Source organism: Python bivittatus, unplaced genomic scaffold, assembly GCF_059951505.1.
Source record: "Python bivittatus isolate LINGU-HERP-01145 unplaced genomic scaffold, Pbiv_v1 ctg000980_np1212, whole genome shotgun sequence".
NCBI classification, from domain to species: domain Eukaryota; kingdom Metazoa; phylum Chordata; class Lepidosauria; order Squamata; family Pythonidae; genus Python; species Python bivittatus.
The window spans coordinates 29,915,421-29,930,715 of NW_028277125.1; the positions used below are offsets into that span (position 1 = coordinate 29,915,421).

At 34.5% G+C, this 15,295-nt stretch overlaps 1 protein-coding gene across 1 annotated transcript in view; it reads right to left on the reverse strand.

The window, feature by feature from the left end:
* Positions 1–214: 214 nt before the first annotated feature.
* NYAP2 (neuronal tyrosine-phosphorylated phosphoinositide-3-kinase adaptor 2) overlaps positions 215–15,295 on the reverse strand; it is a 121,809-nt gene continuing 106,728 nt past the window's right edge. Inside the window, exon 6 of the mRNA XM_007420459.2 lies at positions 215–442. Coding sequence (XP_007420521.1) covers positions 215–442 — 228 coding nt within the window. The remainder of the gene's footprint in view (positions 443–15,295) is intronic.

Below are 15,295 nucleotides of genomic sequence, written 5' to 3' on the forward strand. Positions count from 1 at the left end.
CTTGTCCAAAAGAATCCTCAGAAAAGGTGCATGCCTTCATTCTGTGGGAGACATAGATTTAGGGTCTGATGAACAGGTGGGTACCATTTTAGTAAGCTTTCTTCCTAGGTAGTTCTTCACCAGAAATTAGATTCTAGCGACTACCTTTATAGAAAGGTAGTCTGACATTGCATTCTTCAGGAATGTGTGGAAGATAATCCCCATGGTCATCATATCATATTGCAGTATCCCAGAAAACAGTTTGTTGCTTGGAGTATGGAGGAGGACTATATTTCTTGGTCCCTGTGCTTTTTTTCCAACTCGGCAAGATAGGCATGCTGTCTTGTTTGCAAAGTCCTTTCTCTGATTTCTGTCGTGCCTTGATTTCTTTGCACAGGCAACGTTTTTTCTCAATCATTTCCAGCATTGTATGGTCTCCGTGCAACCACTGCATGCATGTCACCTATTAAAAAAGGTACAAGATTTAAATATGGTTGGAGAATGGCACTGGCCTCTTGAAAAAAATCAGGAAGCACTTTATTGAGGAGGCAAGATCTTTGCAATAGTCAGTGAAATAAAATAAACTAAAGTGAAGGACTACATATAGAAGAATGGCTTCAGATGTATTATTGGGTAGCTATAATTTTTCAGTCCTTGTGCCAATAAATGTGCACTATTCTAGATTAGCCTTCCCCAACCTGAATCCCTCTAGCAATGTCCCATTAATCTATTGGCTGTAGTAATGGGAGTTATGGTTAAAATGGAATCTAGGTTGGGGAACACTAGTGTAGACCAGTAATTTGATTATAAGAAAAAATTGATTGATTATAAGAAACAATTCTGAACTAAAATAAATAAGATTGCAGGAGAGAGAATGCCTGTTTGAAAAATCCTGCATGGGAAACAAAATCCATATTACTGAACCATAATATGTCCTAAGTGGGTTTAGGTAAAGTATTTGCCATTTGTAGAGTCTGATGCATCTGCACATAAAAGTCAATTGACAGAATTCAGTGTGTGCTTTTAGTAGTGCAACCATCCAATTCATTTGCCAGGTAGGTCAGATTAATTACTGACATATGAACAACCAAGAAACTTTTCTTAACTTTTCAAGTACCAAATCTATTTAATAGAGAGTTAATGAAACTTTCCTTCGACAAATGCCCAGCTGCATTGTAAATTACCATATGTTATGCTAATTGGCTCAAACTATCTAGTTGGTAGGTGTATATGTAACTAACAATAACAAATATTTCTTTTTTTTTTCAAAAATAAGCACATAGAATGTTCAGAATGAAAATGTGTTAAACAAGTTTTTTTTTCTCCTCTCATTCATGCTGTATATAAACTATTGCTCTTTAGGGCACAGAGAGAACTGCTCCTGTCTGTGCTCCTGCACTCTGAAGATGCCGGTCACAGGTGCTGGCGAAACGTTAGGAAACAAAAGTTCAAGAACACGGCCACACAGCCCGGAAGACCCACACCAGCCATCGTATGCCGGCCGTGAAAGCCTTCGACAATATATTGCTCTTTAGTTTGAGGAAAAAACTAGGAAGATAGGACTTACCTATAACTGGGCATGTGCTGCAATGAAAGTTCTCAGTTTAACATAAAATATTTATTTTACTGTTTTTCTATATCAGAAATATAAAAGTCTAGAATCTGAACTCTTTGGTGATTGCAATTTCTCTTGGAACTCTTAAGATGTTACCCTTTTCCTTTTCTCTCCCAACCATATTTTCATCTTTACTATGTTAGTGATAGTATTTCACCATGTAGGCTTTGCTCTGCAAAAAGTCTATATCATAGAAAGACATAATTACATAATAATGTTAAAGCTAATTTGCTTGAACTTCATTCCCAATTCCTGTTATGAGCAAAACTTTTCAATAGAAGAGAATATCTATAGCTCAGGGTTGAACTGCGGAGTCTTTGGCGGTCTCTCAGCTTAGTTGTTTGCTTGCAGACATTTCATTATCCGACTAGGTAACATCATCTGTGTGACTAAGTGTGAGACTTGCTCCCTGTTCATATACAGTAGCTTGCCCTGCCAGTGTTGGTGGGGGTGTGGTTTTTCCCACACCCCTACCAACCCACCAACCTCACCACACTTCCACCAACCAATCCAACCCTTACTTAAAACATACCCCCACAGGAGTATAAACAAGGAGCAAATCCCACACTCACTAGCACTGATGATGTTACCTCATTGGGTAATGAAATGTCTGCAAACAAACAACCAAGATCACAGAGCACCAAAACTCCACCAAACATTTCAGTCTTCTCACTCAGAAAGCTCTAGCTGCTAGCTACTCTTGCTTGAGCTATCAACTAAAGCAAGGAAACATTTATCCAAGTATCAAACTACCTGAGTTTTTAGATTTGGGGAGGAAGACTTCAGATCCCATAATTAAAGCAAGAAGTTAAGTATTAACACAAAATATGCCTTTGCTTATAGTGAGATCCTCTGCTTGTGGGAACAGTATTAATATTTTGGAATGGGTTTAGATGTATCTGTTCAACAGGGCATTTAGGTATGGCCAATAGGCACTGTAACAATGTGATAGAACCTGTGGTTTTGCTTTACTGCTGCTAATTTTCATTGTCACTGAGCAAATCTCTCTATGTGGTTGCTAGGAGTTGAAAATGACTTGATAGCACATAATCAATCAATCAATCAATCAATTTTCATTGATGTTGCATAGTGATGTTTTACTGTTGTAGTTTCGATATTGTTGTCATCCAGCCTGGGATATTTACATACAGAGAGTGATAGAAATGGAATAAATAAATTAACATGTTTCACTGTGTTCAGTGGGTAATTTTCAGGTTATAGTTATGTCAATTTTATCTGATTACCCTCAAGTAACCATACTTAGAATTGTACCTGAATGTTTTATTCATTGACACACTACATTATCTAATATGAATATATAATTAGCTCTGCCTATTTGACTTCTATGCCCTTGCCTTTTTAGAAGATAAGAAAGGAGGGAAAACCACATAGTGCACTTGTCATTTCTAAGAAATTGCCCAAACAATATTTTCATTGAAGGAATGACCTCTAAAGACAGAACCAGTTATAATTAAATAGGCTGTGTCAGGTTTGCACCAAATGTGGTAAATACAATAATTTGTAGCTTCTGTTATGACTGAGCATAATAATATGAATAAAATAATATTGCATTCTATAAAAAGAATAAACATGTCATTATGTTCTGAAGACAAATATTATTTAAGTAAATTAGTACATTTTTTAAAGAAACAAATGTCAGAAACTACCATGTCAACTAATTAAAGGGGTTAAAAATCAATCAATCAGACTGCATCTGAATAAATTAGCTGACTTATATACCAATCACAAAATATAACTTTTTATATAGGAACTAGTATTAAGTTTATTATTACTAAATAATACATGAAATCTGATTCTCTGAAAATTAAATGAAATTAATTTCCTCAATCAAGAGATTTACAAATATTATCTACATCAATGCTGTCAACACTTGTAGAAGACATCCCTTAACATGCAATTTCAATCTTTTAATATAAAATTAATCAATTAGGTTCCCTGATTAGCGGATTAAACCCTATGTCCTGAATCATGTATTTATTGCTAGTTCATTTCAATAAAGTGTTACTTCATATTTCAAGATATTGCATTTCAAGATATGTTTCTTTATTGCCTTCAGCACTGAGATCACTGAAGATGTATTACAAACTAGGCTATTATCATCTTGACAAGTTTTGTAAATAAATATGCGAACACAGCTGAAAAATATGGAAACACTTCCAAATTATATCAAGCAAGCAAGCAAACACCAACACTTAGAAAATGTGAGGTTTAATATGGCTACCATATTTGAGTTGCAAAAATCTGGGCAACTAATAGAGTTACAGTTTTCGGTACTTGTCTGCTCAGAGTTGGTGCCAACTAGAATAATATAAAAGCCCAGTAAATAAATAAACAAATTAAATGCTTTCTTTGACTTCCAACCACGAGAACGTGCCCAGAATAAGTTTTTAAATGTAGTAGTCCAGATCCCTGCATTAAGTCCCAAGTATGACCTTACCTCTTGAGTCAGGAATGATGGAAGTAAAAGCTAGAGTATGAATAGTTACAGTTAATCACTAGCTAAAGCTATCCTTTTTTCCTGTGGGGCTTGGCTTCCTGAACTTTTGATAATGTTTGCCAATCAACATAGAAGAAAAGATTTTTATTGAAATGAAGATGTTTAGGTTCTTGCTGGCTAGCTTATACTCCTTGAGATATAAAAACCCTGGCATTAAATCACAGCAGTGAATGTTGCATATTGGGTAGTGGTCTCTCTAGCTAGGGTGCCTTAATTGATGATTCCCTGAGAACTGGAGGCACCCATTAATGTTGGCAACGTTTCTCATGCAGTTAAAGGTCCTGTAGCACACAAAGTCATTTTCCCTCATGTACCTGAAAGTTTTCCCTTTTGTTGTTTCAGGAGGGAGGTATGCAAAGATCCCACATTGTGGAATACCAATATCCATGTAGGACTGGGCAAGTTGAGACTACTAAGCATGTTCTTCTCCAATGCTCACTACAGAGAAACATGCATAATATTTTTATCTCCCTGATAGCATGCTGATCAGACATATTTGTAAATGATATTGATCAATTATAAGCCCTTAATAATACACAAAATTGCTTCTTTTTGTATTGCAGCTTATAAAACTCACAAGGATTTGATTAAGAATGAGATTTAGCCAATTTTGTGAACTTTGAGACAACATCATATAGACTTTTATATTTTATAATCTAGAAGTATATTGGTAGAAAATCTTTCGTCAATTTTTGCCATATAATTTATTAGTTTCAATTAGCATCATTTTTACATTACTATATCTTATATACTTTGTGTTGTACCATTCAGTTACTTAAATGTTAGCATTATAGCTTTATTCAAAGAACCTAGAACTGCAATATTTTACAATATTAAGTTTCAATAATTGTTGAAATGGTTGTGTTTTTTTATCCTTGCTGTTTTGTGTTACCTTATCCTGGTGTATCACTGAAATAAAGATTATTGTTGATATTTTAGTTTTTAATTACATTTTTCTAATGAATTTTATGTCCTATGTAGACCATGGGCCTAATCTAATAAAGCCCATTGAAAGAAATAGTTTTTGAATAGTTTTAGGATCGTTTCCCTTGAAATGGCTTTAGGCAAGAGAAACATCCTGCACAATTGTAGTGAAATGTAATCCTGACAAAGCTTATACAGTGGTAGTCCTTAATTCTGTTGATGAGTGTGATGCTAGCGTAGTTTGCCAGTTGGATCTGTTTACGTTAAAAAAATGTAATCAGCAACTTCATGGAAGCAAGTTGAACAAACTATCTACTGTATTACTGCTGCATAACATAGCAATATTGAATAAAGCAATCATATAACAATACTGTACCTTTTAATCAAACTGCACCATTTTTCTTTAAAATTGTTTTCTATAATAGAACAGCAACTAATATAAAAGCCATTCCCCCCTTAGTTGCTGATAATGATGTTTGGGATATAAGCCTTTTCTATCTTTTTGTTACTAAGTACAATTTGAAGCTCTGGACATTAAACTATGTCCACACTTCAGAAGATATCTCTATCATTTTTGTTCGAGTGTTGTACCCTCCTCCTTAGTTTACTGTAAATGTTTAGGTTATTACCCTGTGAAAGTGGATTTTTCCTGATTTTTGTGAGTTTCTTTCTTTATTCACTGGCTGTAAAGTGGCATTCACTCTACATTTGTAGGAGATACATAGGATACCAAATGAAATAATAATATTGGCATAAATAAAATTATATCCCTTGTCTACACATATAAAATTATCGTACAGGAAGAAAATGAATAAATGTATATGTCATGAAAAAAAACCCCAAAGTGATATTTAAATTAAAATTCACCAACACTGTTTCAGAATGATAGACAAACAAATAAAATACCATATATAAGAAGAATATGGTGAGAAGAACAAGACTTTTAGTAGAAGATCACAGACCTGTCATGAGACTGGTGTACTGAAGAAGCATTAGCAACCTTTTACCAGAATTACTGGGGGAGTTTTTTTCCTGATGCAGGATTGGGCAGGGCACAGAACATGACTGTAGACCCTGAAGTCTGGGATGGTGGGAGCAAGAATCCTTCTTGCACTACAAAGATTCTAAGAGTAAGAATCACCTAGGGTTGGATCAGCCAGGGAAAAGGTCCCATGGCCAGCAGGCTTCACATGGGCATAGGGCTGTCTTCCTAGCCCATCCAAGTTCAGTTAAGGGAGCTGCCCACATGAAATCCTCCCTTTCCAGTTCCAGGACTTTCCCCTACATACATCTCCATATGAGTTCTGTTAGTTCATGCTTTCTTTGTACATACTACTTTTTGTAACAGTGTTTTTGTATACAGCTTTTTTGCTTTGAATGTGATTAGGACACTGGGCTGTATCCCTGGTGGGGGTAGGCAAGTGGAGAGGATCTACAAGGCTGGAAAGGGCCAATGTGGGGAGAGACCTCATGGCCCAGTCCAGCTTGAGGGTTAGAGAGTAGCCTGCCCTATCTATTGACTCAAGATAAGCACAGGACCAGTTCACATTGGGATGTGTTTCTGTTTACCATTTGTGGTAGTTCCTGGTCAGCTTTTGCAGCTGGCAGGGAGAAAGATTTTGCAGCCAGCAAAGAGGTTGATGATGTACAGTATTCAGATCCTGGTACTACTTTATATCAGTTCCTTATGTAAGCTGTAACCATAAAATGGTGGTCCACATCTTTCCACTTTCTGAAATGAGGGTCAATTTGCAGTCATGAAAATTATTCCCCCCCCCCCCAACCCAGCAAGCAGCATTTAATATGATTAGACAATCACCACTGTCCTGAGATTTTTTAAATGCACTTATCAAATATGGTGAATGCATTTTCCTATTTTCTTGATTAGATAAGCACAGTATAAATTTCTGCTGACATGCATGGATTATCTTCAACATTTATATCTATGCTTTATAACTCTTTGAATTATCTGCAGAATTTTGAAGATACAGACATGTGAAACATGAAGTAAAGTTCTACCCTTTTAAAATCATAGCATACTTACATTTTTTGGTAAATAATGACAAAGATACAGATGTCTCCACTGCATTTTTATATGTTCAACAATTAACATATACATTTATTTTGATTTCTAGTTGTTTTCAAGTTGGCTGCCCAATAATGCTTAAAAGGACTATAACAATAATACAACTATTAACATGAGATCAACAGAATAGCATAATTAGTATTACAATCCTTTTATAAGTTGAGCTAGAGACACCTATGTTATAAGAAACAATCATTAAGTCCTATGAGACAAAAAAAAATCATTTTTATAAATACCTGTTATCAATAAATCAATTTGAGAATCAAATTTTAAAGATTGAATGGAATAAGGAATTGGAGATCCTCATTTTGTCTAAGCAATGGGAAACAGTTTTAACTTCAATATCAAAAATCTCAATAGATGTTAGAGTACAGTTTATTAAAAAAATAATATTTCAGACTTATTAGATCCCATTGTGTTTGTATAAAAAAGGAATGAATAAATCATTTTGTTATTGGAGATGGATCAAGAATAGAGCTTCATTTGAACACTATGTTTTTGCAATGTCCTAACGTTATTGTGTTATGAGGAAGTAATGACATATTAATTTGATTCTGAGGCAACTTTTATTGTCAGATGCTCAAATTCTTTTGAGCTACATACCTATTAAAGGGAAATTGACATCTGGAGAATAGAAATAGATTCTCCATACCCTTTTTATTGTTAAGACACTAGTAGTTCAACATTAGAAAGATAAAGATATAGATTATGTATGGAGAGTTACAATGAAATTTGGTCATCATTTATTGAAATTGTTATATAAAACTCTCTCTCTCTCTGTGTGTGTGTGTATGTATGAAGTCTGTATATTGTTGCTGTCTTTGAATTGTTTTCTTTTCTTTTGCATAGCTATTGTTTTATCCCTTTTCTCTTTGTTCTGCTTTATTACATAAATAAAGCAAAATCATCATCATCATCTGAGTTGAGATGAAGTGAAAACACACAGGTCAACTGAGAAATTTTAACAAGAGGTGTCTGAGCATATGGTCAGTTAACACTCATGGAATCAACAGTAATATGTCCACATTCTGGAAGTTCCATTTCTGGATATTCTTGTTTTCCCCATGATTTGTTCCATTATCTGATTTACAAATTCTTCTCCTTGCCTTAGTGCATAGAACAAATAAGTGGCTCCAGTTCTCATACTATATAATTACTGTAAAGAATATAAATCTAAAAGAAACAAACTTATCATCCAAATTGGGGACTGCAAAAAACAAAACAGTTATAATTTCTAGCACACCATTCACATAGCCGTTAAAATGATCCTGCCCACTACCTGAAAAATTCTGCAAAATTATTCAGGGAGATGCAATTATGTAAAAAACGGTATGCACTGTTAAGTCATCCCTCTTCAGTACAGGATAGCATTTAAAGGGCTTTTGTGTCTGTATGTGTGTGACATAATAGTCCTTGAAAAATAACACAAATTCATCCTGGAGAATTAGGGATTATTAGATGGAGAATAATTGAAAAAAGCTAATTTTTTAACATTATAAATTGAATGAATTTTGGTTAGTAGATATACTATTGTTGAGAACCAGCTTCATGTAGAAGTTAAAAGCACTGTGCTAGGAAGCAGGAGACTTTTAGTCCAGCTGGTGATCTTGGGTCAGTCACTCTTTCTCAGCCCTATGGAGAAGGTAATGACAAACCACTTCCAAAAAATGTTGCCAACAGGCTGACTCGAAAGCACCAACATCTATCTATCTATCTATCTATCTATCTATCTATCTATCTATCTATCTATCTATCTATCTATCTATTGGGGTACTATTGGAAAGAATGTAATACTGGGGTAAAGATTGATTTTGAAATAGGTGAAAAGTTTGTCATCCTGGAGATGGAAGCCAATGAGAAGGAAAATGCAAAGTGAATAAAGCTTCAGAAGAAAAACTTAGAAAGTCAGTCCAGAAAGAAAAATATGTAATGCAAATAAAATGCCACATGATTTCTCACATGAGAAAAATGTGTACTTCAGTGATAATACATGGTCTGGCTCAAACCTCTTTTAAGTTTAGGCTAGGTTATTCTAAACTAGGCCAGAATCTGTTTTTAGGGCTTCTGTCATGTAATATAAAATATCATGACAATGATACAGGTAAAGTATATCAGAAAATATCTTGCTTCTCTGAATAATCTCAGCCCATCAGCTGAGGGAAAGAAAGCCTTCTCACTTGTAACGGTCCTTATTTGTTTGTCTGTTTGTCTAGTCTTTCTTCTGTTAGTGAAATGAAGAGAGTACATGGGGATTCTTGGACAGTATCTCATCCAGGCATTTAGAGTACTGAAACTTGTTTAGCCTGGACAGGGCAGCAGCATCATTTGACTGTGGATGCTTATCAGAGAGATGCATGTCTTGTTAGCTTTGATGTCCTTTTGGTACTAAGCATAGTTGTTTTTACTCATTCTATTTAATTATTCTGGATTTCAATCTCTGCCACCTTTCGTTTTATAGTTTTTCCTGTTTGTTAATGTTTTTATAATGTGATTTGTTAACCATTTATTGTGTTTCTATTTTGAATAAGAAAAGATTGAAAGGAAAGGCATAGAAAATGAAATAGACCAGACAGCATTTTCAAAGCACTTTTGTAAACTTAAAAGCAGTGTGTTTTCTTAAGTAGTTCAGGGTGCAGTTTTTAACAATGACATTTTATTTTCTACATTCCTAACCAAAGTCATGGGCATCTGCAGATGGGGGCAAAGGTGAGGGAGATGATGACATAAGTGTCATGATATAATCACACAAATATTGTGACTTACATAATTGTCTCATTTGTACTATAAGATCACGATGCATATGTCAACATTCTGACATCATTATGGTCATGAATACTGCTTATAGTCATGAATACTGCTATCCAATGCAGTGGGAATTCACAAAACAACAGCTGACTCAGTATATAACTAGTATACATTAGTTCTATACATTTCATTTTCAACGTTCCTGAAGAATTTTGTCAATTTTAGAATTATGTATAGTAGTTCAGGCACTTTTCAATGCAGATTTTTGTATCACAATGACTACACTTCAGCATTCAAGAATTGTCAAATTGTTCATTAATTACTAGAATGAATCTCATTAGCTTGATAACAATTTGGGTCATGTTTACCATGCCTGAATTCCATAATAGGTTTAGTGGAACATGTTTTTGTCACATTTGGTATTGTTCTTGGTTTGCCAAATCCATTCCTCTATGCTACGCTAGCTAAAGAATCCAATAAGCTAGAGACTACATCTAATTTTCTGAAGCAAGCCATTCAAATGATTAACCCAGAGAGGGAAGATCTTGTGTAGTTGTTATTATTGTGTGTGTGTCTGTGTGTTTGGATAGATAGATATTCTCTCTCTCACCTATCTATCCCACCAACTATTTTGAAGATTTGGCCTCCTTTCATCAAGAAAATACAGGAGACTGCAATAATTTATTGTACACTTCTATAAATCCACCAATCCATCCAGACAAAATCCTCAAAGACAAATAATATAATTAACATTAATTGAATTGAAATTATTACCCTTAAAAAGTAAACATGCCTTATGTTAGCACAGATAGTTCCTAATAAAGGCTGGGATCCAACAGAGCATTAATGTGCCCACTGTAAAGTGTGAGGGTACTGATCACCTGGCAGTCCAATAAGAAGAACATGGAGACTGGCCAACCTTTCATCTAGAGCCTTTTTGTGGCAAGTGTCCAGTTGGAGGAATAAGATGTTGAAATAAAACTATAGAGAATGCTCAGAGCAATATATATATCACTATGGAAACATATTATGAGCTGGTGGGCAACAGCTAATCTTCCAAATAATATTTAGTCAGTTACTGTGAAAAGAGATGTGCTAAGAACTGTTGCAAATTCCATCACACTATATGTACATTTTTACTCAGTCAATATGGTCAACAATCTTGGTATAGTCCCCCCAAAACAGTAAACAGTAACAAATGTTCCAAAATTCAAAACTGGCTTGGAAGTGATATGTTTTTTAGATGTTTTTGTTTGGGATTATTTTAACTTGCCTACAAGTTTCTCAGTTTTTAGGATGTCTGTCCAGCTCTGTTTCTTTTTCTTTTTTTCATCTTAAACAGTCAGGGAAGAAAGGGGAATTACAATGGCCTTGCTGTTGAGAACATCAGTGATATTTCTGTGATTCTGATGCCTTGAGATTTTATTTAGTCTCATGTTATGGCATTCTTCATTTTACCTAGTTCTTAGAAAAAGGCTCATATCATAAACCAAAGTAATAGTATACAGGGGGTTTAATACAGACAACCACTGCTAAAAATGTGTGATCAAACGTTAGCCCAATGAAGCTGAAACCAGCTTCAAATTAAATTCTACAATGATCACCCAGATGTTTTTCATTTCTTTATTTAAAATATAAGAAGAATGCTTAGCTGTAGTGATATGCAAATCTGACTGAATAATATTACTGTCTCTTTTTAATGATACTGGAAATTATGCAATGATGTATGTTACTGTTTTCGCTTTAAATGATCAGGAATGCTCACCAGTGCCTCTGATACCTGGAAACTACTAAGGACTTTCCCCTATTAACTCAATTGTTGGCAGCGATTTTCCACTCCTTTTTAATCCATCAACTAAAACCCAGGATTGGGGAAGTTGGAAGGGTCTCTCTAGGTGATAAGTTGGACTATGGCTAAGAAAAAAATGGTTAAGAGCAAAACTTTGCGTGGAAGCTGTAAGTAGCATGAGTATGAGTTTCCAGTCTGTATCCAGGCATAGGCAATTATATAACGTCAGAATAAATTATACATACAGAGGCATTCTACTGGCTGTGTCAAGTTATACATTTTTATTTTATTAATGTGTGAATTGGTTTATGATATTTCTGTTTGTTGTTATCTTTGTTTGCCACCCAGAGTCTTAGAAATGGGGCATCATAGAAATAATGTAAAATAATGAGTACAGTATATAAATTCTCTCAACAGGGTATCAAGTGAAATCATTAGTTTGTTGTTTCTCTGCTGATTTCCCCCGATGATATATTTGTTTTCTTTAACTGAAAGTCTCATCAGTACTACTTTGGTCTTGCTGGTGTTTTAAGGGTTTTAATATTTGTCTTAAATGCATGTAAGCTTTGTTCCTCAGGTCATCTGGTCCAGATCTCCTCTAGAATACAAGTGAATCCCCATTCTGCAGGCAGCTTAACAGAAGCCCCTCTTAGATTTAAAGGATTATTGTAGCAGTAAAAGAATAGAAAAGTAATCATATTTTAAAATTCTCATTTAAAATACATAAAGTTTTATTTTCATTGTTCAACAAGACAAAATGAAGGTTATAAATTATCAAAAGTGAGTGCTGGCATCCATACTGGATTATAACTTGCATACTACATATAATGTATATGAGGAATTCAAACATTTCAATGATAGACTGTGAAGAGACACATGTACATATACAGATATAGAAACAAACTATACATACATACATGGGTGAATAGATATACATAGTTATGGGCATACAGTATACAGACAAAGTACTATACAGGTGCTGTAAGTGCAATATACTGTATAAGGCTATACAAATATTTGAGGGAATCTGATGAAATCATGGTCACCATGGCAACAAGGCTGGAGCAGTCTGTGATGTAACAAAGTGATGGTGATAAAAACAGAACCTCTTCACTGTGTGCTGTGTGGTGTCTCCCTCTCTCACACACACAGATTAAGACAGAAAATCCACTGCATTTCCATACCAAATGATAAAAACGCCGTATTCATTAACAAAATGGAAATGTATCTGAGATGAAACAAGTGACGTTCTATTTATATCACATTCTCAATTGGCTCTTTATTTTCCTTAACAATATAGGGGACAGGACACACGATCCCATGCTTTTTGAACTTCGGCTTTATATCGCTTTTTATCATTGTGTTTTTAAAGATATGAATAATATTCTACAAAACTGTTGCCCTGAGTTAAACATAAAGGTACACCCAAAAAAGAAAAGAAAGTTTTTTGTGTTCTTTCAACACAGGCACAGCATTTCAAATGTAGGTGCAAAAATGGTTTTTGTATGAAAGCAATTCAACAATATCATGGAAGTCGCTTATTTCTTAGCTTGCTAAAAAATAATAATAACAACAATAATAATCTCAAAATCTCAGAAACATAATTTCCAGTCTTCTTTTTGTAAATGATGATTCTGTAAATTATGTAAAAGGGGAAGTCTTAAAGCACAGGTTCCAAGGGAGCATGAAGTGAGATAAAGTTATAGCCAACCTATAAATATATATATTTATCTGCTATTAGCATTACTTAGTTCTAAACTACATTTCATTACACTGTAAGGTAGTCCCTCTAAATATATTTTAATGTTTGAAACAGTTGTAATGTGATTTTCAGGGAAATTAAAAATGGGTGATGTACTTTAATCGGGATAATATTTTGATTTTATCTAAGAGGTTTAATCTGACGTCAAGTTAATCAATGAAACAATGTCTACATGATTAACATCAATCACCCTAGTAAGTTAGGTTGCAAACCTTTACACATTTACTAAGCTCTGTTGAATCAGTGGGACTTATTCTAAGGAGACATGCCTAGAATTGCATTTTTAATTGCTGTACATTATCTCAAGGTTGTGTGTGTGTGCATATTACGTTGTGGGTCTCCTGGCAAAGTTTATATCTACATAAACATTTTATAGAATAGAAGAAATATCCAAGGAAGTATGCTTGGAATTACCTTAAGGCTGCATACTTTACACAACTGCATTTAAGCTCAGATAGGACTGCACTATAAACCAAGAAGAAAAGAAAGATGGATGAAACTCAATAAATGTTGTTGAACACTTAGAAAGGCCAAGTCAGGGATTTAATATTCAATTTATTTTACACCCTGAAAAGTTGCTACCTATGGTAAAAAGTTATCTGTGATTCATTGCTATAAATTTTCATAGAATATTAAATTAATAGTCATGTAAAAGAAAAGGGGACAAATCATGGATTCCAATTATTAGTTTCTAATAAAAGACTGAGGGATATATGTTGTTGCTAAAGATTAGGTATATCAGGATGACTTTCTAAAAATACTTTTTTATATGTTCATTAAATAGGGGAACAGGTAAAAATTAGTCATTCTTGCTGTCCCTTCTGCTTTCTATGTATCTATCTAAAGATCTGAAAAATAGCTCGTAAGCAAAGAAGCTGTAAGTAAATAGGCTATCTCCACATAATTAAGAACCCTGCTAAAATCAGGTCCTTGATCATGTATGCCACATCCACACGCAGACAAATTGTGCCACAAATATAGGAGAAACTGAATCTGATGTCTGTCCACTCCCACTCGCAGGTACAGTTCCCTTCCATTCAGTGGCTTCATCTTGTCTATGTCATCACTAATTTACTGGCTAATAAAAATAACTATCTGAAATTGATTTAAATCTTTATATATCTTGCTGAGGTTAAATCGTTAGAAGTGCAGGGGCAGCAAGAGACCAAGTAATTTAATAGACATTTCTATGCATCCTTACTCACCCACCCTCCCTTTTCTGTGGCATAGGTTACCATTTTAGGGATGTGCTGAACTCTTACTGAGTTCTTATTTCTAGTTTTTTCATTATTATCTTCTTGTAATACTGCATTTTCTGTTGTATCCTTATCTTCTTTCTGTCCTGAAGAGCCCCCCAAATTAAGCTAAATACGGCAATTTTCAGATCATTTGCACTGTGCTTTCTGTTATTTCCTACTTAAGAAGCTGATCATAAATAGTTTCAGGAACTTCTATGGGAGTTCTTTTAACATTTTCATAATGCCATAGATTGGCCTGTGACCTGTCTTTGCTGTCATGAAATTCTTGTTCATACCACCTTGAAATTAGCCTCAGTTATCTGAATAATCTCTATTTCCAGATTGTCAGGTTTTCATATGCTAGACAACTGCATGTGTAATATTAGAATGCAAAGGACTTGTAATTCAAAGATATGTGGCACAAGTGTAAAATATTACTCCAATGACTAAAAGCAGCCCAACTTTCATGAATATGAAACCCTACCTAGATTTTTTAAAATCATGTTCAAGGTCACATTTAAAGATGGCAACATTCAATCAAGCAGTGCATTCCTCAAAATTTAGTGTCTTCAAAATATACTGGGGGGGGGGGCAGGATTGGGAAAGGCTGTTTTGAAAGTATGAAATCAGCTGTTCATA